This window comes from Lupinus angustifolius, chromosome LG08 (genome assembly GCF_001865875.1).
Source record: "Lupinus angustifolius cultivar Tanjil chromosome LG08, LupAngTanjil_v1.0, whole genome shotgun sequence".
In the NCBI taxonomy this organism is placed as follows: Eukaryota; Viridiplantae; Streptophyta; class Magnoliopsida; order Fabales; family Fabaceae; genus Lupinus; species Lupinus angustifolius.
In genome coordinates, this window is record NC_032016.1 from 1,877,402 (window position 1) to 1,903,589 (window position 26,188).

The 26,188-nt window shown below is 30.9% G+C and overlaps 4 protein-coding genes across 4 annotated transcripts; 1 reads left to right on the top strand and 3 right to left on the bottom strand.

Annotated features, from left to right (window-relative positions):
* LOC109354230 (probably inactive leucine-rich repeat receptor-like protein kinase At3g28040) lies at positions 1,135–18,343 on the top strand. The gene is made up of 3 exons (XM_019596583.1): positions 1,135–2,783; positions 2,888–4,383; positions 18,330–18,343. Exons 1-2 carry the CDS (start codon positions 1,318–1,320, stop codon positions 4,362–4,364), a joined length of 2,943 nt encoding a protein of 980 aa, XP_019452128.1. The 5' UTR covers positions 1,135–1,317; the 3' UTR covers positions 4,365–4,383; positions 18,330–18,343.
* Positions 5,543–10,271, bottom strand: LOC109354232 (eukaryotic translation initiation factor 3 subunit H-like). Its single transcript, XM_019596585.1, has 12 exons — positions 10,119–10,271; positions 9,907–9,989; positions 8,922–9,038; positions 8,721–8,824; positions 8,137–8,203; positions 7,292–7,425; positions 7,155–7,203; positions 6,772–6,843; positions 6,584–6,685; positions 6,437–6,504; positions 5,943–6,095; positions 5,543–5,784 (listed from the first exon to the last, which is right to left on the bottom strand). The coding sequence occupies exons 1-12, from the start codon at positions 10,126–10,128 to the stop codon at positions 5,724–5,726; spliced, it is 1,020 nt and encodes a 339-aa protein (XP_019452130.1). The 5' UTR covers positions 10,129–10,271; the 3' UTR covers positions 5,543–5,723.
* On the bottom strand, positions 11,288–11,761 carry LOC109353805. Its single transcript, XM_019596167.1, has one exon. The coding sequence runs from the start codon at positions 11,759–11,761 to the stop codon at positions 11,288–11,290; it is 474 nt and encodes a 157-aa protein (XP_019451712.1).
* Positions 18,141–19,513, bottom strand: LOC109354231 (F-box protein CPR30-like). Its single transcript, XM_019596584.1, has one exon. It carries the CDS (start codon positions 19,509–19,511, stop codon positions 18,186–18,188), a length of 1,326 nt encoding a protein of 441 aa, XP_019452129.1. The 5' UTR covers positions 19,512–19,513; the 3' UTR covers positions 18,141–18,185.

Here is a 26,188-nt window from a genome sequence, read left to right on the forward strand (position 1 = left end):
TGAAGGTTCACAACTTATAGTACTTCATTCTGAACGGTTGGATCGGTGAGACAATGTCCGAGATGGTAGAAATCGAGCTGTTACAGCAGCTGTGTTACTGGTTTTTTCTGGTTTTTCTTGTTCTCATTTTCTAGCTTGGTTGCTCTGTTGTATGCCTTATTGTTGAACACGTTTTGTGCTGTATTTTGGAGACATTCTTGTATTCCTATTTTTGATTATAATAGAGCTTGATTGACTGGCTTATGCCCGTGAATTTTATTTCTCACTTTGGGAAGGTTTTCCACGTTAAAATCCCGGTGTCCCTTATGTGTTACTGTATTATTTGATATTGCTCCTCATACATTCTAGCAAGTTGGGAAAAATTATTATCCGCTACATATACTCTGGTAGAGTTTACATTGTTATTATATTGAATTTCTCATCAGTACTAACTCAGTCATATCTTGTCGTAATTGTCATTTATCCTAGCTACGTCAACTTTCCAAACATGATCAACAATCATCACCTAGATTAGATCTTGTTTGCCCAATTGTATAGGCATGATTCCTAGTGACCGGCCAATGATAACCGGTCCTAACATTCAAATAGAACACACGTAATTATTAACTCTTAAATAAAAGATATTAAACTTGTTACCAAGAATAATTGTAGTAGAAATAACCCAACTCTCAGAAAAAAAACAGCATATAAGTTCACTCACTCACACAAACTTATCATTTGAAAAGAGAGAAAGCGAAGGCACGTGGAGCAAGATGTTGAAGAACACGACAGAACATTTTTGTGTTTGGACAAAAGCCTTGAAAGTTGTGATGGGGTGGCAATTTTGTCACTAAGCTCAACCATGTTTCTAGGACCAAAAATGTTTGGTCACGGACTCTACTTAACTTTATTACCATATTCATCGATAACTACCAACAATGCATTTGTCTAGTAGTGTAAGGTTCAACTGGATCGATAGATAAACTTAAACTGTTAAATATTCGATTCGTGAGAGCGATAATTATTAAGAAGAGCCACATGCTCCGAAAGAGATTAATTTCTTACTTTATAATATACTTAAAAAATGCATTGTTGGTAAATGTCAAATGTTCCATTTGTCTATCTAAAACCCCATTTTGGTAAATTACTCTTCTGCCACCCTTATTTCTTCTCGTGAACACACATGTAGTATCATTTTCTATATGCTACTAGTGTAACATCTACCATTCATTACATTTTTCACACACTATGTTATCCTTGAAAAACAAAGCTATAATCATAGGTAACTAACTACAAAATATAGCAAGAATTTGAGGAAGAAGAAGAAGAAGAAGAAGAATGTATAGTTTTAAGTTTCATTGGAAAGTGTTGATTTTGTTGATTTCAGTTTTCTATTGCTTAGGAAACAATGACATGCAAGTTCAGTTGAATGATGATGTTCTTGGCTTAATTGTGTTCAAATCAGACCTTAATGACCCTTTTTCATATCTTACATCATGGAATGAAGATGATGTGAATCCATGTTCATGGAAGTTCATACAATGCAATCCTCAAAGTGGAAGAGTTTCTGAGGTTTCATTAGATGGATTAGGTTTATCTGGTAAGATAGGAATAGGCCTTGAAAAGTTGCAGCATCTTAAGGTATTGTCCCTTTCTCATAACAACTTTAGTGGAAGTTTTAGTCCTACACTTACTCTTCCTAGTACTATTCAAAGGTTGAATCTTAGTCATAATGGGTTGTTTGGTTTTATAACTACTACTTTTGTGAATATGAGTTCAATAAGGTTTCTTGATCTATCAGAAAATTCATTATCAGGAACAATCCCTGAGAATTTTTTTGATAGGTGTAGTTCCCTTCATTACCTTTCTTTAGGTGGTAATATGTTTGAAGGGTCAATTCCTAGCACAATTTCTAGATGTTTATCATTGAATAGTCTTAATCTTTCGAATAATCGGTTCGCGGGTTATGTCGATTTCGATGGGATTTGGTCATTAAAGAGGCTTAGGAATTTGGATCTGTCCAACAATGCTTTGAATGGGTACTTACCTAATGGAATTTCAGCCATACATAACTTGAAAGAGATTTTGTTACATGGTAACAAGTTTTCGGGTTCATTACCTAGTGATATTGGACTATGCCTGCATCTGAATAGATTGGATTTTAGTGATAATCAATTCAGTGGTGAGTTACCAGAATCACTTGGGAGGCTTAATTCTTTGAGCTATTTCAAGGCATCGGATAATCTTTTAACCGGTGAATTGCGGCAGTGGATCGGTAACATGACCAGTCTGGAATATCTTGAGCTTTCGAACAATCAATTCACTGGAAGGTTACCACAGTCATTGGTTTCATGCACGAAGTTATCAGTGATCAGGCTCGGAGGCAATGGTTTCAATGGCAGCATACCGGAAGGTTTGTTTGGTTTAGGATTGGAGGAAATCGACTTTTCGGACAACGATCTGATAGGTTCAATTCCAGCAGGCTCAAGCAGGCTATTGGAAACTCTAACCAATTTGGATCTTTCGAAGAACCACCTCGAGGGAATAATCCCTGCAGAAATTGGTCTTCTTTCAAAACTTCAATACTTGAATTTGTCTTGGAATGATCTTCATTCACAGATACCTCCAGAATTTGGTCTCCTTCAGAATCTAACAGTTTTAGATCTTCATAACATTGCCGCGTATGGTCCTATTCCAGCGGATATATGCGATTCAGGCAATTTGGCCATTCTCGAACTTGACGGAAATTCATTGAAAGGGTCTATTCCAGAAGCGATTGGGAATTGTTCATCTCTTTACTTATTGTATGCCTCCTATTTCTCAAACTCTAGTAGTATAATTTAGTATACATGTTTCTTTCCCTCTTTTAAAGATACTAATTCCGAGTTCGACCGATTTTTTTATGCAGGAGTTTGTCACACAATAATTTGACAGGTTCAATCCCAAGGTCAATGTCAAAGCTAAACAAGCTCAAAATCCTTAAACTAGAATTCAATGAACTAAGTGGAGAGATACCAATGGATCTTGGAATGCTTGAAAATCTTCTTGCTGTGAATATATCATATAACAGGCTCACAGGTAGGCTTCCAACAAGTACCGTATTTCGGAACTTGGACAAGACTTCATTGGAAGGAAACCTCGGTCTATGCTCGCCTCTACTTAAGGGTCCATGTAAGATGAATGTGCCAAAGCCACTAGTTCTTGATCCGAATGCACATAACAACCAAATAGGTCCTAATAGGGATAGAAGTGAATCATCTATGCCTAACACAATTCATCACCACAGGTTCCTTAGTGTTTCTGCCATTGTCGCAATTTCGGCATCATTTGTTATCATGTTAGGGGTGGTTGCTATTTGTCTAGTTAATGTTTCTGTGAGGAAACGGCTATCGTTTGTGGATAGCGCTTTGGAAAGCATGTGCTCGAGTTCTTCTAGATCAGGATGTCCACCCTCGGGAAAACTTATTATGTTCGATTCGCATTCCTCGACTGACGGGATCAGCAATCCAGAATCCTTGCTCAACAAGGCATCTGAGATTGGAGAAGGGGTATTTGGAACAGTTTACAAGATTCCACAGGGATCACATTGCAGAACGTTAGCAATGAAGAAGCTTATAACCTCGAACATAATCCAATATCCCGAAGACTTTGACAGGGAAGTTCGAATCCTAGGAAAAGCACGGCACCCGAATCTAATAGAACTGAAAGGATACTACTGGACTCCTCATCTACAGATTTTAGTAACAGAATATGCACCAAATGGTAGCTTGCAATCCAAGCTACATGAAAGGCTTCCTTCAACTCCACCCCTTTCATGGCCTAACAGATTCAAGATTTTGTTCGGAACAGCAAAGGGACTTGCTCATTTGCATCACTCGTACCGTCCACCGATCATCCACTACAACATAAAGCCAACCAACATTTTACTCGACGAAAACCACAACCCAAAGATATCAGATTTCGGGTTGTCCCGGCTTCTAACAAAGCTCGACAAACATGTGATGAGCAATAGGTTTCAAAGTGCACTAGGCTATGTTGCACCAGAGTTAGCATGCCAGAGCCTAAGGGTCAATGAGAAATGCGACGTGTATGGTTTCGGAGTAATGATCCTCGAATTAGTGACCGGAAGGAGGCCGGTCGAGTACGGAGAAGATAATGTGTTGATACTGAATGATCATGTGAGGGTGCTACTTGAACAAGGTAATGTGTTGGAATGTGTGGATCCAACAATGAATGAGTATCCAGATGATGAAGTACTTCCAATTCTGAAACTTGCAATGGTATGCACTTCTCAAATACCTTCAAGTAGACCTTCTATGACAGAAGTTGTGCAAATACTTCAACTCATTAAAACTCCTGTTCCTCATAGAATGGAAGTGTTCTAAATACATACGAGATAAAAATGTATGCACTGTCGGCGTAAAAGTTTTATACGTTGTCACTGCATCATGCACTGTTCATATTTATTCATTGTCGATTTTTCAAAAAAATAATAATGCAAATGAATGGTAAATGATGTATTGAATGCGTATAAATCTTTACATCGAGTTCATACATATTACACTCTTTTCTGAATTTTTTTACTTTCATTTTGTGTATGGTTTTTAACTTTCCTTCATGATTTGGTTTGTGTGGATTGTTCAGTAAAGTATAAGCAGGTTTAATGACTGTTATATAAGTTTGTAATTCTTATCTCTGATTTTCTCTTTTATTAATATCAATTTAGTAATAGTATTTGGTGTGTATTAATCAAGTTACAAACTATAGCTACATGAACAAAAATAGTAGCCTTATTCAATTTGATAAATATCATATTGGCTTTTGGTTTGAAAATTGAGTGTTACAATTCAAATCTAGAACTAATCTTTTAAATTATGTTAAAAAAATAATTTTTTTAAATTTCATTATTATAAATCTTAAATGAGATTCAAATATAAAAAATGAGATTGTTGGACCTATATTAACATAATTGTTTTATTATAACAGAAGCTACAACATTATTATATAACTCTACATAATATCAATTAGAGTAAATTATATTGACACCCCAAAGTTTTAACGAAATTACATAAATCATCTCTCATTTTCTTATATCTACGCAAACCCATAATTTTTATATTTTCATTACATTAATTACCTCTGCACGAAAAAATAAGGTTAATCTTTTAAATAAAAAACATAATAAATACACTTTAATTAAACAAAATTTGATATATTATGATGACAAGTCCAAATAATATATAAGTCAATATCTCATTATTATTTTTAGTTTGTTACAATATAGTATAAGAGCGATTTAAACAATATTATTTAAATTAATGCATTTTGTAACAAAAAATAATAGAAATACATTAATTTGTATATCATTTGGACTTATCTCCACAATATACCATGTTTTATTCAACTTTTCTTATGCATGAATGCTCAATGTAATGAAAATATAAAAAATTAAGAGGTTTATGTAGATATAGAAAAGGATACTGGTTTGTATAATTTCACTAATGCATAAGAATAAGTATGAATATTTCGAGAGAGAATTTAAATAAGTTGAGGCTGCATTTCGTAATGAAACCCAAATAATCCAAAAAAAATAATTATCAAACCTCATATTATCACCACATGTATCTCTAGTAAAGAACCTAAATATAATAATAGTAATAAAAAATTACATCAATGTAAAAGCATGATAATGAAAAGAAATTGGATGAAAGCATGAATTAGAAAAGAGTAGCAAAATTTTCCTTTCAATCCTCCTCATGCAAAGCCTTCATCAAATAGAGTTTGTTAAAACTCTGCCCTGACACCCTGCAAAACATTCCAACCCAAAATACTATGATTAATTAAAACTCCATTGTAAAGAAACATCGAAAACTTCGAATCAGCAATACTGTGTTCTTGAGTGTTGGATGGAGAAAAAAAAAGAAACTGGTAACGGCGGCCACCACCAAAACCTAGTCACATACCCATTGATTTGGTTGCAGTAGGTTGAAATTTGGTTTGTTATGAGGAAGCTCTCCAACCGTGATGGCTCGGGAAGTGGCTTGAAAATGGGGTTTGAAGGATCTTCCTCAGGCAAAGGTTCCTCTCCAGCGGCTTTACGTGCCAGATTCTCCGACCTATTGTTACAGAAAACAACATAAATGGATATATGGAACCAATGTATGCCTAACTATCGCAACCGTCAAAAGTAGCAACTCAAATATGCTAAATCATATTTTCAAATCACAGACGGGCATAGTTGCTAAATTCCTGGGAGCGACACTTGTTTGGAAGGGCAATCATGCACTCCGAAAGTGGTTAATTCTTTATCCATAGAGTGATGAACACTCTTGGTTATACCAAAAAAGAATCACAAACAGGTGGTAAACTGCCAATCTATGGAATCATTAAAAAACTGAAAAAAGAAAGCATACATGAGTTAGAAGAAGTGTAGATTCAAACGCAAATTATATCATACCTTCTCTTCTGAAGCCATGCTTGCTGCTGAGCCTGCTGACGGGACAAGCTTCTATAGTAGAATTGGAACTAAAACAAAAGAAACTTCGGTCAAATAAATTTAAAACTAAAAACAAAGAACCAACCACTAATAAGAACCTAAAATAACCTTTTGTTGTTCAACCGACAAGTCATCCATGCATTCAATCAAGAATTCCATATTCCTCTCCATTAATGAACTGGTAGATAATTGCAGTCGATCATAATCACACTGAAATGGCAGAGTAGAATAGCATATAACAACATAAACTAAATTTGAAATAACAAAAAGAATCTCTTCAGAAGATCGTTGTTCACCTGGGCAACTGGAGTATCAGGTTCCAGCTCTGTCATGAAGGCACTGATAAGAGCAGAATTTGAAACTTTGATCTGATATATAAATATACAGATCAGCATGAAAATTAATCCAAAGCCAACTAGTATACTTGCATACCATAAAGTATGTACCAAATATAATTTATTTTAATGCCAATCACATGACTAGTTAATCCTTATCTGTTGCATTAACAACTATGATGAAGTGTAATGAGAATGTGAAAAAGCAGAGGAGAATCCACTATAATTTGGTAGAAACATTTTTACAATATACAAAATAATTATTCATCCAAATGGCCATTAAAGACTATTTGGTCAAATACCAAAAAGGTTAAAGCAATTAGCAAAAGTTCAGTAAAGCTTACAGGTATTTCCTCAAAGATATCCACCCATGATAAGTTCTTCTCCCTTAATCTATTCCATCAGAAGAAATAGAAAATAAGAAATCAAATGGCTCAAGTTAAACTTAAAGAGAGCATGACCACTAGAAGAAAATTCATACTTCTCTCCAGTAAAGTTATTGCTGCGGTAGAGTTCCATGAACGAGTCAGAAAGTTTCAAGGCCTTCAGAGCCAGGACACCTTGATCAGACCTTGATGGATCATATATTATGCAAACACAACGTCTAATATTCTCCTGAAAAACATTGAGACATTCATTTATTTACCTGATAAGAGACTGTTCAAAAAAATTTCTTCAGCAGAATTGCCATGAATGACTGCATTCAATATGCTAACTTTTAAGTTTAGAACATGAAAAAACTTCAGAAGTCTTTTAACTTAGGATATAGTAAGACCACTCTCAATTATAATTTTAGCAAATATACAATTCTAAGTCAGCTGTACTAGGCAACCTTTCATCCAGCAAACCATGTCAATATCTGACACTTGATCAAGAATGACACACTGGCTCAGTATCGTGAAACATCTCCATAATCATGTTGTAATCAATGGTGTGCAAACAATCATGTGCTCGCCTATTGGCCATTCCAAATTTATAGTGGTGCAGGTTACTGTGTAAATATTTTGGAGGGGCATAAAAGAAAGTTCACAACATTTACATTAAATAGCAAACTATGTCTGTGAGAACATTGGGTTCCACAATAACATAACTATATTAGGTTAGCCCAAGAAACCAAAGTTTAAGATAACTTATGCAACAACAAAAATGCAGCCTAGCAAAGGAGGCTTCCCACCTGGTGGGGGAGGGAGGGTATACATACACTGCTTTACCACCAATATGGACTGTTTCATGGCCTCAAAGTCACAGATCAATAACCTTACATTTGCGTTGAAGCTCACCGTTAAATGAACTTGTGAAAAAAACAAATAAATTGTGAGGCAGTACCTGATAATTCATGAAGGTTTCAATCAGTTCCACAGTCTGAAAGGATCCAAGCAATGTAGATTGGTACCTAGTTCAGGGCGTTATCCCATCGTTAGAGAAATGATTAGAGAACATAGATCGATCAAAAAGACCATCAAATTTATCAGAACTACTTAAACACTTGTGCAGGCATCTTATGCCCCATAAATATGTATATACACTACACATACTAACCAAATGCATGTACATGTTCTAATAGTAATCATTTACATATTATGACATATAAATAATGAATATGAGTAGATTATGATATAGATAATTTTGGTGGGAAAGGTTCCACCAAATGCCTAAGGAATTTATGCTTTGGTTTTCATACATTTCATTCTTTAGATAAACATAAGTTTCATAATGCCATAGATGTGAATGACCAAAAATAAGTTACAAGTGAAAACGTCACACAATCTAAGGAAAACAGAGATGAATACTGCATTATATATTAGCAATTAGAAACATATCAATATTTATGAACTTTGTCCATAAAATCCTCCTAAGAGGCTAAGAGGAGGTATTTTCATCATGTAAATGGGTATTCTGATCATACATACCATCCGACAGTATTATTGTCAACGTTAACCTCCCTCAAGCATCTCATCATTTCGAGCTGGTAATTAGCTCCATCAGCTTCAATTTCTTCATCCTCCTCCCTCATCTGCAATATTTAGTAATAGAAACAACAATGACAACTCCAATAGGACAACGTTGGAAAATTTGAAAAGGGAGAGAACGAAGAAAAAGTGATATCATACTGGAAAGGGGAAGCAGTTAGTAACTTCGAGAACACTGCCAACATCCAGCCCAAGAAGTTGCCCAGTGACTAAAGAAGGTGAGTGGTCCTTACAATGCTTAATAATCTTCAAGATAACCTGTGCAACAGAAATTCATACAACCACTTCAGTCGAAAGACAAAAAGCACCAGAACAGAATAAGTAATTTCGCTAAGCAAAATGTTAATCGAGAATTTCCTTCCAAATTGAGAACCCGCCTTAAAAACATTATAAACTTATATGGTCCAATATTTAACAGGAAGAAATATACACATACACAAAAAACATCATACATATGACTAGAGCCCACCAGCATAGACTATTATGCTAAATATTACATGATTAAATGTTGCAATTGCAATTTCCAAAATCTTATAAATACATGAAGTTACAATGCAACATATTTAAGATAACCGAAAGCAAAAAAAAATAGATACCCAAATTACAAATAATGGGACCCATTCAAAAGTTCATATAAAGGTAATTGATCATTCCCAAGCATGTGGACAAAGAAACTAAAATGGGTAATGCATCACATAAGCAATGAAACTCCAAGGTAAATTTTGATTCATGGATAAAACCACAATTACATGGTTGCCTCATTTATCCTACGTACCACACTACCACTTACCAGATTCAACATACCCGGTACCGGATTCCTTATAAAAGAAGGTTTCTAATAATAATGTACAAACTGACGAATCACATAGAACCAGTTAATGCACACTGGACTGCTAACAACCAGATGGAACAGAACATGTGGCTATTTGTTTTGTTAACGTTCTACTTTTCGGTCTTTTCTCCTCATCTGTTAATCATAGAATACAATGTCTACCTCAAATGCCTATTCTAAAGTTATTAAAAAATTTAGTTGCTACCACTACAGACACCGCGACACTAAGGTTTTCGGAATCGCCGAAACCACATTGTAACAACAATTAACCGCAAATAAAATAAAATGTTTTACCAGTCCCTCAATCTGGACAACTCTAAGAGGAGGTGCAACTTCATCAGTAGCAGCGACTTGAAGGAATGACCTAGGAATAGAAGCTGAAAATAATAACAACAACATTACTAATCATAATTAACGAATGTTGTTATTGTTAATTGTTAATAATGTAAAGAAATTAAGAAAGGAAAAAAAAAATAGAGATTGATTGATGTGAAAAGAAAACGTACGAGTGGCCATGTTTTGAAGTTGAAGTGAAAGGAGATTATGGTTGGAGAGACGGAGGAATCCGATGAATGTGCCGCCGCTGACGCCGCCGTGAGATTGCAGAAGTTATACGAAGTTAGGGATTGTGAGAAATTTGAAAAACTGCGATGGTTTTTTTCTTATTTGGTTATTAGTGGGTTAAGTGAAACGGGCTTTAGTTAGAAAAATAAAAGTGAATTTAAACTGGATCCATATCTTGAACCACTAATCAACTCTATGTAGTATTATTGTTTTAGGAAAAAAAAAAAATATCTTCGTACTAAGTTATATTTTTTTTTGTTTCTCATGAGTATTCTTATACTGCGGCACTCATGTCCGAGTCGAAAACATCCATAGATACGTGTGGCTAAATCTACCAGCATATATTTTTTCCATCTATAAGATTGGAACTCGAGACCTTGCTTAAGGGGAATCAAACATGTATCACTTGAATTAACGTTCGTTGATATAAGTTATATTATTTAGTCATTAAAATTATGATATGTGTTTTATTTAATTATTTTTAACAAAAATATTTCTAAAATTAAAAAAAATAGTATACGTATCATGATTTTAGTGACTGAATAAAATAATTTATCTCATGGTAATGATTATAAATATTGTATTGTATCGAATGATTGAATCAGAAAATTGAAGATTTAGGTATCATTATAACAACGGTCAAATAGTATCATCTCGTGTTAATCAAACTGATTTGCTCATGAAAAAAGATCACATTTTTAAAATGGCATATTAAGGATTCAAACCTTAAATTTAATAGTTATTTGTAATATAATAACTATTTCACTAATTGAGTTAAATTTTACAAATAATAATATTTATAAGTTTATTGTATTTATTATAATATATAGCTTAATTAGTGAACCACTTATTAAACTATCATAACATTATATTAGTACTCTAATTGGTATGATAATCATTGATAAATGTATTGTTATTTTAAAGAGTTATACAAAGCACATCATTCATGATGCATTTGTATTAAGTACTTATTATACTCAAGGTTCGTTCTAATATTTCTCCTCTAATTGACAATATAAAAGGCTATGTAAAGTTACTTGATGCAAGTAATTAATTTACTAAATTTAATAAAATACAAGTCCCCAATATGATTATCAAAACTTTCTTTAATTTAAGAAATGATTCCATGCCTATATTGATCCAAATCTTCCTTGAGCTCTTCAATTATCTTGTCATTTTCATGCAACTTTTCTAAGAGCCTCATATTTTCTTCTTTGAGTGCTTCAAATTGGTAAACTATCCCTTCAATTTGAGCCTCAATAGCCTCATCACTTAACTCAAAGACACTCTCCACCACTCTAATCACCCTCCATAAACTCACTACAATCAATAAACCACTTCCTTTACTCTCCATAAAAGCTTCCAAAAAAAGTGCCCCAATGACCACAACTCCATCAATAACATAACCTATATGCTTAAAGAATAAAGAGCCTAACCCTACTAACAAAGCCATTGTCTTTGTTGAAAGAAGGGTAAGGATACAAATTCCAATCCAATGCAAACTAAGTTCTTCTACTTCGTTCATGTTTTGCTTACATGAAACTAGAGATGAAGATAGCTCAAGAATTGTGATGATGAGGTCCATAATGAGCAATGTGATTGAAAATATGTGAACCCATGTTGATTCTAGGAAATTGGCCAAATGGGTATGCCATGGTGCTCTATTTAGAAGATCTTGTTGGGTGGATTTGGTGAAAAGAAGCATCCATTTTTTCCTTCTATGCAATGATTTTATTAGACTTTGGATAGATGAATTTAAGATTTGTATGGAATAAGAACTAGTGGGAGTTTGTGTTTGATTAGTTTCATGAGAAACATGGATAGATTTCATGATGTTTGTTGAAGTGAATTGAGAAATGTAAGTTAGGTTTGGTGATGTAAAAGTGGTGGGTTTCAATATTATTTTAATATAAGGTAATGTTATATGTTCGTGAAGTGCAAGTAAGCTTTGAGGGTTTTGTACTTAATTTTGTGAACTTTAGCTTTAGGTCACGTTGGATTAACACATTATTTGCACTTATCATTGAGAGTCTTTGCTTAAAGAAATGTTCAAAATAGTTTGAAGACAAAATGCTAAACCGTAACTTGATCACCTTTTCTATTATGCTTCACGTTTCTGATCCAAGATCCAACTACATAATTACTTTGTTCGAAACCAACAACATTGTTCAAAACTAATTGGAATAAGAATAATACTACAATAAGTATTTAAATTATTACTGAAACATGAAAGTAAACGATGTGAGATTTACTTTCTTTACATATCTCCTCTATAGAAGCCTTTGGACCATGTGAAGAATTATATTTGACCTATAACAAAAGGAATTTTTTGACCCATAAAATCTAGAGAGAAGATGAACTTTGATTTATGGTTATATTCCATATATCTAAATTATTAAGTTGTGAACATCCAATTTTGTATGGCTCAAAAAGTAAAAAAAAAATTCCAACAAAAAAATATTTTTAATAATGTGGTAAAAAACGAAAAATATATTATATAAGAAATCAATGTGATGAAAGATTTTAATTAGATTTGATTACAAAAAATAATAATAGTAAATGAAAGATTTTATTTTGAAAAAAATAATTTGAGGAAAAAGATAATTTCATATTTTTCACTCATAAAAAATGGTGGTTTAACTAACTTAATAAATATTTATTGGCCATATATAACCTCAAAGTCAATTTCTCTCACAATTTTTTATTTCCTTTATAAATAAAAATAAAAAGGTATATAGAGATTACTTAATTGACTCATGATGAGATAATAATTTCCCCTACCAACTTTTGTTTTATTTTTAAAATAAAAATAAAAAGGATTTTAAGTGACTTAATAACACTTATTAGTTTAATAATGGAGAATTTCATTTTTATGTAAAAATACATCAGATTCCCCTTTGTTTTTTTGTTTTTTAATTAAATAAAAAACTATTCTAGTCTTGTAACTTTATAACAATCAAATAATTATTTTTTACTTACATATAAGTAATGCAATAATTTTTGCGATTTTTATAAAGTCTCTATGAAATTTCTACCAAACAAAAGAACATTCTAAATATTTTTCATTTTATATTCGAACCAAGTTGAATATCCTAATAATATTCTACTCTTTATAAACTATTAAGATATATTTTTGGTTATTGTGAAAGCAATCTCACGGTGATTATTCAAAATTTAAATAAAATAAATCTATTACATATTTGATTTTAAATAAAAAATAAAAAAATTAATTGATTGAAAACATTAATAAGAAAAATTCCTTTTATTTTTAATGTGCGTCACAACTCTCTTATAATAGAGGCTTGAGTATATGACAAAAGAATACTAGAAATACATCATAAAAATATACTAAAAACACCAAAATAGGGATATAAATACAGAAGAAAAGTGGTGTAAAGAGAAATACAGAATGATAAGTGAGACAAATCATTCTTGTAATAAGAGAAAGTATAAATTTTGATGCTGAAAATCCACTAGATATGATTTTATGCTTCTAAATTTTTTAATGCAAATAAGTCGAAGTATGCTTAAACCTCTAAAACTAGAATAGATTTAGATAATTCTTATACTTAAAACAAAAATATTATTTTGGCACTCTTTAAAAAACTATCTGACTAATAAAATAACGGCAACAAAAAGCCATACTAAATTGACTATAGCAAGCTCAAACTTTGATTCTGGTCGATCCAATGATTTAGGATAGGTGAACTCCTTTCTAGGATTTGATTGGGACCTATTCTTGTCATACTCTTTTAAGTATGGATTCAAGTAACTGTCGGAGAATTTAATATTGCTTGGAGATTATGAAGTCAAAATAGTATATTTGTTTCAATTGAATGTAGAGTAGCATGCTCATTGTTTAAAAATGTGTGGTTAAAGTGTGCTCCAACTAAGGTTTGTTGCTTTGTGTGAAAAATTCTTATAGGAAAGTTGCAACTAAAATTGAATTTCACAAGATGAATCTATTTCAAATGGAAGAGGATGTGAAATGTGTATTATGTTCACAACATATTGAATCCATATATCATATTTTTGTAACTTGCAAGTTTGCTAAATGGGAATGGTTCTACTTTTGGATAGACACTCCAATTAGTATCTCTAACTTATTTATGGAGAATGTTTGTTTTCAACTTTTTGTCTCATTTTAATAATTCAATCCTAATTATGATTGTATGATTGCGGTTTTGAAAATCTCCATAACAACATCACAATTACAATTGTAGTGTATTCCATATATTTTCCTACAATTTTCCATAATTTAAAAGATGAATCTTAGTCAAATTATATTAAATTTTAACATCAATGATTTGTTAAATTGTGATTATAAACTTAAACAGATGGAGAACGTGTCATACATACTCTATAAATAAGAACGATGCTTCATGCTTTAGTCAAACAATAAGTGATGACTTGATTCATAGTGTATGGCATATGCTTATATTTTTCTACATATGCATCGTTCTAATATTAATATGATTATTAACACAAGGTAGATGACAATTGGTATTTGGACCTCTGACTATCCATAAAAAATATCCGCAACGGGTTAGGTTTGGGTATGTATTTTGGACCCACGAGTAATTCAGACCCAAGATTTTAAAACCCGCTGTTGGATGGGTCTGGATAATGAGATACACAGACCCACGGATACGTGGACACGCTATTCCTTCCTAAATATATATATTTTTAATCCATAATTTTATATTGTTAATTCATAAATGTGATTATAATGTTGTTAAACGATGATATTATTTTGTTAAGTAATGATATGATGTTATGTTCTTAATTGATATGTATAATTTAATATTTTGTTGATTGAACAATTTTTACTAAATCAATTATTATAATGTTAAAATAATTAATTTAAAATGTGTTTAAAACTTGAAAATAGTTGAAATATGACTATAATTCTTTTTTCTACTGTTGATTACCTAAATAACGTATAAGATTGTAAGAAACAAACACATAATTAAATAAATTAGATAAATACTCGCAATTATTATTATTGTTTTTTATTTTATGGGTATCTGCAGATCCGTTGAGTACCCAAAAACCCATGGGTACCAGGCTCAACATGTATCAGCATGAATCTAGATCCAAAAATAAAATAATAAATAAGGTATGGATATTTTTTTACATGTAGATGGGTGCTTAATACCACCAATATATTTTAACTACATAAATCATCTATGCATGTGCTTCAACCTTAACTTATGCTCTACATATTTTTTGGTGTTTTTCAATAGTCCAATGGTGCAATCCAAAGTGAATCTTTAAATAAAATCTTTAAATAGCTAGATTTCCACGTCTAATAAAGCTAATATACATATATTAATAATAAGGGAATACATCTTATGTCTCAAAAAGTGTATCATTTCATGTGTCATTTCTTTTATTGGTCAGAAAATATCATTAAATTTTTAATTTAAATATATTTTCTTCAGTCAATTAGAAGAAGTAGCATACTTTTATTGGACAGCAAATGTGGACACTAGGAATGGCAACGGGGCGGGTCGGGGTCGGGTTTGCATATACCCAAACCCGAAATACAAAACCCGAACCCGAACCCGAACCCAAACTCAACGGGGTTGAAAATAAAAATACCATCCCCGAACTCGTCGGATTTCGGGTAACCCGAACCCGAAAAAAAACCCAAAAATGATAAAATGTTAAGGAAAATATGATATTATTTTCGTGTAATTTTACTCTAACATTTCTATTTTCTCTTGTATTATTTCATTTCTATTATGTTTGAAGATCCAATGGTATATAAAGTAACATTAGAGATTAAAAACAAATGGCAAATGATAGAAATTTCAATTTTAAATTGAATTACCTTACTTCGGGGCGGGTTAGGGTCTTTACTATACCAAACCCGAACCCGAAATTTAAACCCGGTTAAAATCCGAACCCAATCACATCGGGTTTTCCCCGTTAAATTCGGGTTCGGTTCGGGCGGGTACCCACGGATTCGGTTTTTATTGTCATCCCTAGTGGACACGTTAATAGGTGGTGAGGTATAAAAAATATTGTATATGTTTACAATTTTGGTTATTCATGGAGGGGAGTACATTTGATGTCCTACAGTTTGTGTCACTTCATGTGTCATAAATTTGTGATTGGTCAAAAAATTACTTAATAATTAAATTGTAACTTAAATATATTTTTCTTACCAATTACAAGTCCATAACACATGAGATGACTCAAACCGTAGGACAATAGATATGTACCCTTCATGGAAATACTTTCTTAAAAGGGACGACTGCAAATGTCTTGCTTCAAATACTTTGGAGTAGTGTTCTTGGATTATAATTCATGTCACTATGCTTGGATTATTTTTCACATTCTTTAGCAAAGTTTTCAAGGGATGATTTGGATATTGTAATCTTAATTTCAAGGGTTATTAATAGAAAGAATGCTACCAATTTTGTAATCCTTTGATAAATGACACAAGAACTTGCTAAGTGTTTAATTACAATTTTCTAGTTTAAGAGAGTTTATAATACTAGTGGTGGTTTTGTGGACAAGGATACTGAAGAAATAGAATGAAATAGAATTAGGAAAAATAATAGAGCTTAAAAAATTGTAGTATAAGAAGTCAAAGATAAAAATCAATTTTTTTGGAATCCTATTAAGAATTAGACACCAAAAAGTATAAGAAGTGATTATTTGCTTACTGCTTATCATTTTTTCCGTTTCAGATAGTTTACAATATCATATGTTGATTTGTGAGGAAAAACACTGAAGAAACAATAAATGAAATAGAATTAGAGGAAATAATGGGAGCATATTGTCCCACAATATGTTTCACTCCATATGTCACCGCTTGTGATTGATTGAAAAATTATATTTAAGTTAAAAATTTAATAATTAAGTATTTTCTGACCAATCACAAATAATGATACATGAAGTGATAAATTTTTTGGGACAGAAGATATCCACCCAAAATAATAAAGCTTAAAAAATTGCAATATAAGAAATCAAAGATAAAAATCGAAACTTTTTAAAATCCTATTAAAAATTATACTCTAAAAAAACAGAAAAAATTGATTATTTGCTCACTACTTACTATTTTTCCCGTTTCAGATAACGTTTGCAATACCACATATGACTTTATAAGGAAGAACACTTCAGAAATAAAATAGAATAGAATTAGGGGAAATAATAATACTTAAAAAATTGCAATATAAGAAATCACATATATAAAAATCGAAATTTTTAGAAATATCTATTAAATGTTAGACACCAAAATTCAGAAAAGTGATTATTTGCTTAGTGTTTATCATTTCTTGCATTTCAGATAGAGTTCATAATACCATATGCGATTTCGTGAGGAAGGACATTGAAGAAATAGAATTAGGGAAAAATAGAGCTCACATATGAAACCAAAGATAAAAACCGAATCTTTTTGAAATCTTATTAAAAATTTATTTGTTCACCTCTTACCATTTTTCAAGTTTGAGAGTGAATATGATGTTTATGAAAAATCACTTAGATTGAATAAGAAGAGTATTAGGAGAAATAGTGTGTGAGATATTTCAAAAAATATATTCAGGTGGAGAAAAAATGGTTGAGAACTTAGTTTAAGCAAATTTGTACCATTACATTCTCAGTACAATTATTTTATTTTATTTTATTTTATTTAAATGCAATGACTAAATTCTCTCAAACACAACTAATGACATACTAAAGTGTTATATCATTTTCAGTAATATCTAATACACAATTTTTGATTGATTCATTTTCTTTAACAAAAAAATGTAATAACAAATTTGCTCATATTAAATCCATGTGTAAGTCAGCAAAAAGATATCTATTTTGGTAATAACCACAACCCCTTTAATTCATATATAGGTAGTAGATTTTGGAAATTGGATCACAAAATATATAAACAAAAATAACTACCAAACATTTATGGAATTCATCATCCAATTACAAAATGACATCTTTCATGTGTAACCATTGGAGAGTGTCTCATTATTTCTTATAAATGGGGAAATTTAATTTGCTCATTCCCTTGTGTTGAGTAAATTATCATTAACAAAACTACATGAAACAAATTGGTAAATTGAATCATTTCTAGTTCTAAGTGAAACAAGGCTTTCCATGTATACAACAACTCTTAATGAATTATTCTTTCCTTTAACTTGAAGATGCTTTATTTGTTGTGAATCCCCATCATATAATACTAACTCTTCATCTTTGTTTATCCAAAAAAATTGATTAATCCCATGAAATCCCACAAGCTTGTACATAACTTCTATGGGTTCAATAGAGTATTGCTTAATCCAAGTTCCTTCATCCCAATAATCTCTTAATACCCACACATCAAACTTTTTCTCTATTCCTCTTTTAGGGTAAACAATAACACCAATGCTAGTCGATTCGTTAAAGGGTACGACGGTTGCAGAAGTTTCTTTTGAAGATTCGCGTATTCTTGGCACATCGATTTTTCTAAAGACTTCTTTCACCATGTCAAATGATATGACAACATCTTCCTTTATATCAAACTCGTCAACAAAGCCCAACCAATGACAACAATTATTCACAAACGTGTGAACTTTAGAAGATTCCCAAATTTCAATTGAAGGAGGAAGATCGGCATCATCAAACTCTCTCCATGAATTCGACTTAAGGCTGAATAACTCTACAGTCCAATGCATAAGTTTTCGTTCGTCGGTTTCCTTTAACCAAATATCCTTGATCACAACAACTTTATAGTCATTGATTTTGGAATCAAATCCAAATCCAACATGATCGGTCAAAGAATAAGTCCCTTCAGATCTAGTTAAATGAGATTGAGGCAAAACCTTGAATTGATTGATTGAAGGGTTCATCATAACATAAGGGTTTCCCTCTAGGAAATAAATGCCATTACAAGGACCCATAATTTGAGTCCAATATTTATGGTCAGAATGGAACTCATTTGAAGGGTTTAAAAGATGAGAAGAAACATACCCATTATTGGGTTCACTAAAATCACAAGAAAGCAAAGAAATGAAAGTTTTAAGGCTAGAAAAAAACGGTCTACGAATAATCAAGAATTGTTGTTCTCGACTTTGACGATGCATAAGTTTATTGTAGAAAATATGATAATTATTGATAAAATGAGGATGAGTTATGAGTTTGTACCAGGACTTACAAACATGTTTGCATTTCATCAAATCTTTTGCTTGCAACCTTGAGAGGATGTTGGATACTAATTCTCTAGGCAAAAACTCATTACTTAAAATCTCTTTCTTAGGACTTTGATCTATGATGATGTTGTGAAATTTCTTGCATTTTCTCATGATCACAAAAGATAAAAGAAACAAAAGGAAGTAGAAGAAAAGCATAGTTAATTGGTTAGTATGGAAAAATGTGAGAGTACCCAAAAGGTTATCATATTTGGTACATATAATAGGTTGGAATATTTTAGTGAATGACAAGTTTATTATTATTTATTATTTATGAAGATAAAGAATTAGCAACGTGCTTTCCTTCTATCAATGTTATAAGATTCCAATTAACGTTCAAGTCTTTTTATTTTATAAAATTATAAATTATATATAAAGGAACAGCTCATTGGTTTTCTTTTATTAGTAAGATTCCTATTAATTATTGTTAAATGGGGCATTACTTCACGTTAAAGATGGAGGTCTTTATCTACTTAGTTTTGTATAAGAATATATAATAGAACCATTACACGAGTCTACCAACAAAACGTTGGTCTATTAATATAAGGTCCCACTGGATATTCAATGTCAAGAATTTGATTTTCGGTAGTGATATTTGTTGGGAGGACATCCATGAACTCTGAATGGGATTAGTCCTTAAAAAGATGAAAGAATACCTTTGATAATACAAAAAAATCATTAAATGAGCCTCAAACTTAGTAAGACTTTAAATGAATCGGCTAAAACATGTTCAATTAACCAACGTATATAAATCTTTACACCAACAATAGTACATATATATTATACACAGAGCATATATATGCATTATTACTCTATCACTTTTGCTCTTATATTTTTATTGTAATTAAGTTTAAGATGGAGATATTGAGACTCTTACATTTTAGCAATCATAATCATAATTTTGTACAATATAAAACGATTGACTAACAAGTGTGGTACCAACAACCAACCTTAACTTTAATACTTTATTATTATATTATTTCTTATTAACGTTGGAAGCTAGGAGTGGACTTTCTTAACTTAATTTTTAATATAGATTAAATTGGTGATATATAGTATAAAAAGATTTATCAATGTAGGAGTGAGTCTAAACATATATATAAAATATATGTTACCTACGATTAGGGATGACGATAAAAACCGAATTTGTGAGTATCCATTCAAATTCAACCCAAATTTAACAGGGAAAATCCAATGAGTTTGGTTCGAGTTTTATCTGACTTAAAATTTCAAGTTTGGGTTAGTACAAGTGGTACTCTACCCTAAATCTCTCTCGAAAGCGATTGATATATATATACAATTTGACATATATATATATATATATATATATATATATATATATATTTTGAACATATATATAAATGCATATTTTAGGCGGGTTCTGTTGAGTTCGGGTTACTCAAAACCTGATGTGTTCGATAATAACAACATTGTTTTTAACTCTATTTAACTCAAATTTTAGATTTCGAGTTCGGGATTAGGTAAGCACAAACTCAACCATGATTTGTCACATTGCCATTTCTACCAACAACTTCACCTTTCCCTTATTATTATAATTTCTCCACTAATGTACCAAAAAATAATTTCTCCACCATAACAAATAAGAATTGCACTGGTTACTACACAACAAATAAATTAATTTGCTGAGGTAGTGGATAATCATAAATCTCTCTATTCAGATTATGATTTCATAACATCAAAAATATAAATATTATTAATAGGTAAGGAGTGTGGATAAACATTTTGCATCAATTGCCACCCGAATAAAAAATATTATACACATCAAAACTGAACAACTTTTCAAATAATACCAGAATTATTTGTGCTTTAACAAATATTATAATCGATCTGAAATTTTAAATTAAATATTCAACAAAAAAATTTAGTACGAAAACAAACATCGTGCACTTACTTGGTTAATGTAAAACAATTTGTTTATTACTCGTATTTTGTTATATATAAGATCAATGCATATTAAAATTGTTCACGTGGAGTTCGGTGATTTAAAAATGATTATTACCTCCACCGACCCATAATCTTAACACAAATATTCATAGGAAGTAGGAAGAAGAAGTATATTAATTGTTCACATGTAGATGGAATATATATACTAGTCTTTACCATAGGAATGGACAAAGTATTAATATTTAATTATGTTACTTTTTTAAATAAACATGTTTTATCTATTTTTAAGTAACCTGGTAATATGAATTGATTATTTTTTATTTCCCATATATTGCCAAATTGAGATCTAAATAATTTCAGGTCGCTCTAGACAGCATATGCGTTTAGATATTGGGATGTGCTAACAAAAATATTATATACATATTATTCATATTATTTTATATTATTATCTTTGTCACTAATAACTAAATGATAATTAACTTTTTTAATAAGTTAACTGTTTATTAGAATATAAAATAATGAGTATATAGAAGATAATTAATTAATTATCATAAGTGTTGTTTAATTTTTTACATGTGACTAAGAGTATCTATCATCCTATAGGTAAGAAACTAATTTTTTGGAATGTATGACTACTACTCCCAAAACAAGTATCGTTGTCAAAAATCAAACATTAACATTTTGATATATATGAAAATCCAACAAAACCTTATTACACCATGCCTTGGTGGTAGTGTTGTCTAATTCCTTATTACTTTCAAAATTTAGCAACTCCAATTATGTCTATAATTGCAGAGCTCTTCATTGTATACATATTAATATTAAATTATCATACAAATTTTTTTATCTATCAGAAAGTGACATACTAGTATCTATCTGGGAAGAGTAATGATACACTTTCATATTAAATCATCATACAAATCTTATTACCTATGAGAAAGTGACATATCTATCCGAGAAGAGTATTGATACATCCTAAATCATCATACAAATCTTCTTACCTATGAGAAAATAACATTTGCCTTATAAACTAATCATTGATAAATATAAAATACTTTATGTGGAAATAAATCTATATAAAGACAACAAATAAAATAGTAACAACATATTAAAAGTTTAATTTTAATTAAAATTTAGTCATAAATATTAGCAAAAAAACATACATATATCATTTTCTTGTAAAATGTAATAAAATAATATGTCATTTTATTATCAGACAAGAGAATGAAAGCTCAAGATTGTGGCATATCATTTTCCATTGAGAAGATTATAAAGAATGGGTACTTAGGTGTTTTTTTTTGTCTTTTGTCCAACTCAAAGTCCACGATCAAATATGTATATTTTTTATTCTTCCAAGTTATTATGTATAAACGGCAAATTTACTCTGATAGTATAGTTTGACTTTAAAATTACTGTAGTAGTGTAACTTTATTTACTAAAGTAGTATACTTTTATTGAAATGGCCTACCCAATTGTCGATTTGTATTTTTTTTCTCCTGCTCCCAACAAAATCGGCACTGGAAGTGGAGTTTATTTATTTTATTCAAGTCCTATGGAAATCGATAGTGATAGTGGAGTTTTCCACTTTTATTTATATTTTATTTTACATTGACAAAATCGGCATCCACAATGGAATTTTCAGTTTGTTTCATTTTTTTTCTGCCAAAGAACTCGGCAATGATATTAATAATATTGTAGTACATTCATCCAACGTGATAACTCATTGTAGAATATTAGCAATATTGTATGATCATACAATGAGTTACCATGTTGGATGAATGTTCTACAATATTATTAATATCATTGCCGAGTTCTTTGGCAAAAAAAAATTAAACAAACTGAAAACTCCTTTGTGGATGTCGATTTTGTCAATGTAAAATAAAATATAAATAAAAGTGGAAAACTCCACTATTCCATAGGACTTGAATAAAATAAATAAACCTCACTTCCAGTGCCGATTTTGGTGGGAGTAGGAGGAAAAAAATATAAATCGGCAATGGGGAGGCGATTTCAACAAAAGTATACTACTTTGGTAAATAAAAATAAATTTACACTACTACAATAATTTTAAAGTCAAACTATACTAACAGAGTAAATTTGTTTGTATAAACATCCTAATGACTACAAAGTTCTCATTTCTAATGATGGAATGTTAGAATAGGAAATAAATTGATTGATGGATGCTTATATGTAGGGACAATAACTCTTATTTATAATAAGAAGTGTATCTTAATTCATGAAGAATATAATCTCTATTGAATTCATATTCTTTCATGAAGAGTAATATTATGTACTTTTCTTATTTGTAATTATATCATTTTAATTTAACTAATTAAAATAACGATTCTAACCCTTTAAACATTATATGTGTGATTTCTAACATGCTAATATTGTGTTGCTTTTCTATTATATATGGAGGAGCTAGGTGATTATGAGAATAATGATAATAAGAGCCCTTAGGAGATGGGTATAACTTTAAATTCCTTTATTAGTTTTTTAGGTCTACAAATATTAACCTAATAACATATGGAGAGTATTGGCCTATTTCACTTCTTGGCTACATGTATAAGGTGTTGATTTCTAAGAAAGGTGTATTAGTATTGGCATATAAGGTGTTAATTATAGATTTAAATAATTTGTTATGATTAATATATAAATAATTATTACATGAATAATAACATGTAAATTTATCAATTCCAACATAAACTTTATTATTAAATAATGATATAATATATTAATTATACACAATATCAAAGTAATAAAAACATTATAATAATATAAAACATTTATTAAAAAAAATATGGATATGTGAGTACTTTGTGAAACGAATATTATGATATTTATTTTCACCTTGTGAATATTCATTACAAAAAAAAATCCCAAAGAATCGGCTCACTCCCTTCCTTTTATTTTCTCTCTCACTTCTTCTTGGTCTGACACATTCTTTTTTCTCATTAAACTCGTTCATCTTTCTTCTTCCTCTCCTTTTTCCCATTATTACCCTAAAACACTCCATCCTCTTTCATCTTTCTCTGTCCAAATTCTCTCTTTCTTAACCTTGATCAATATAATAATCATTCTTTGTTCTTCAACAATATAATAATCCTTCTTTGTTCTACGATCAATAATTCCTACATTCATCAGTTCCTACAATCAACAATTCAAGTCCAGCTTCAACCAACTAGTTCCTACGAAGCTTCACTCTTCAATCACTCTAGCATATATATATATATATATATATGATATGTGCTTGTCATTTTCTTTAGTGATATTACTACATTGGCTAAAGATAAAGCTTATGCTCATATATCTCTCTATGACATTAGTATCCATCAGGTGATTATGCTTTTGAGATTGGTAACACATTAGATTGTTTTAAAAGCTAAAAACATATGAATGAGAGACTCGTGCATTGTTTTGTCTTTTTTTAAAATTGAATATTGTTGTCTTTCGAACATTTCTATTCTATAAAATATATATTTTTAAAATTCTCTAATGCTAAAACGGTCATTTCCCAACCATGGAATTGAGCTCAGTAAACTTAGGGAAATGAATTCTATTTGTGCTCTTTTACTTCACTTTTAATTTATTTTTCTTCTTCAATTTTTTAGAAGTAGATGCGTCCTCTACTGCATGATCATTTGGCACTGGCTATTCTCTCTTGGGTGCAACAGAAGGAGTAATTGCAACAAGCCTCATTTGGGAAAAATGATGTGCCTGTAACCTTGCTCTTCTCTCTTCTTTTCTCCGTGCAAGAACAACATATAGAGGTTTTCCGGTGATCATTTTTGAAGAAGATATCTGTTACCGACCTTGGCATGATTTTGATGAAAACACCAACATCACCAAAAAGAAGAAAATGAAGAATACTTATGAAGACAATGAAGATTCAAGCTTCAATATATTCAAGACTTTTAGTCTAAGTCTAAATATGTACTTCTATCATGTACTATTGAATATATAATAGTATTATTGCTCAAAATATTTTAAAAATAAAATTGAAACACTTCCCGTTTAAATAAAACAAATTTCAAAATATTGTGTAACAAGTTATTGAAATCTGAGTAATAGGTTACATGAGTGAGAAATCAGTTATCCAACAAAAACTGAACTGAGTAATCGATTACTGAACTTTGGGTAATAGATTACTCAAGTTTCAATGTTCTTTAGTAACCAATTACTCTAATATGAGTAACCGGTTACTCTAAATGAATTTTAAATTCACTGTTGGACAGAATATTTGGTAACTGATTACTCAATGTTGTAACCGGTTACTGAGAGTTATTGCACCAGATTTTCAAATTCAAAGTGAATGAGTTTCAACCCAAAAGACATAGTTTCAATCCAATCAATTCCTACTCTTTCAAAGAGGCTTTTTGGCTGGTTGGAAAGCCTATATAAAGGCATTAAAACTCATAATCGACACACACAACTTTCATACAACTCTCACACAAACTTTCTAACACAATTCTGAAAAATTCTCTCACTATTTTTCTGCACTTTTGCACTCAGTAATTGTTTCAAAGTTTTACAAACCTATTGAGCAATATTACTTAGTATACAAGAGAGTTATTGGATTGCAAATGATATTACATTTCATACTTGTAAAGACAATCCAAGCCACTATTGTAATTCTTCATTCATTGTAAATATTGTGTGCTACAAGAGTACTAGACGTAACCTTCGGTGGACAAGAAGATGAACCAATATAAAATTCTGGTGTACTCTCTTCTCCCTTTATCTCTTCAATTATTTACTTGTTATTTTCTACAAATTATTTCCGCAGAAAAAGTGGCCATAATTTTAAGTCAACTAATTCACCCCCCCCCCCACCACTTAGTTGCAATCTCAGTCTTACAAATAGTACCAAAGCTATTTTTGAGTAAGATATTCTCAAATCTGATCCTATATCAAAGATGGCCTCAAGATCA

What these genes read in the sequence shown, in the direction of transcription:
- LOC109354230 (XM_019596583.1), top strand. Translation starts at nt 1,318, where the DNA reads ATGTATAGTTTTAAGTTTCATTGGAAAGTGTTGATTTTGTTGATTTCA. An exon ending in TGTTCATCTCTTTACTTATT is followed by an intron (nt 2,784 to 2,887) that starts GTATGCCTCCTA and finishes TTTTTTATGCAG; the next exon opens with GAGTTTGTCACACAATAATT.
- LOC109354232 (XM_019596585.1), bottom strand. An exon ending in CTAACTGCTTCCCCTTTCCA is followed by an intron (nt 8,825 to 8,921) that starts GTATGATATCAC and finishes TAAATATTGCAG; the next exon opens with ATGAGGGAGGAGGATGAAGA. An exon ending in GCATGGCTTCAGAAGAGAAG is followed by an intron (nt 6,096 to 6,436) that starts GTATGATATAAT and finishes CTGTAACAATAG; the next exon opens with GTCGGAGAATCTGGCACGTA.
- LOC109353805 (XM_019596167.1), bottom strand. Translation starts at nt 11,761, where the DNA reads ATGGACCTCATCATCACAATTCTTGAGCTATCTTCATCTCTAGTTTCA.
- LOC109354231 (XM_019596584.1), bottom strand. Translation starts at nt 19,511, where the DNA reads ATGCTTTTCTTCTACTTCCTTTTGTTTCTTTTATCTTTTGTGATCATG.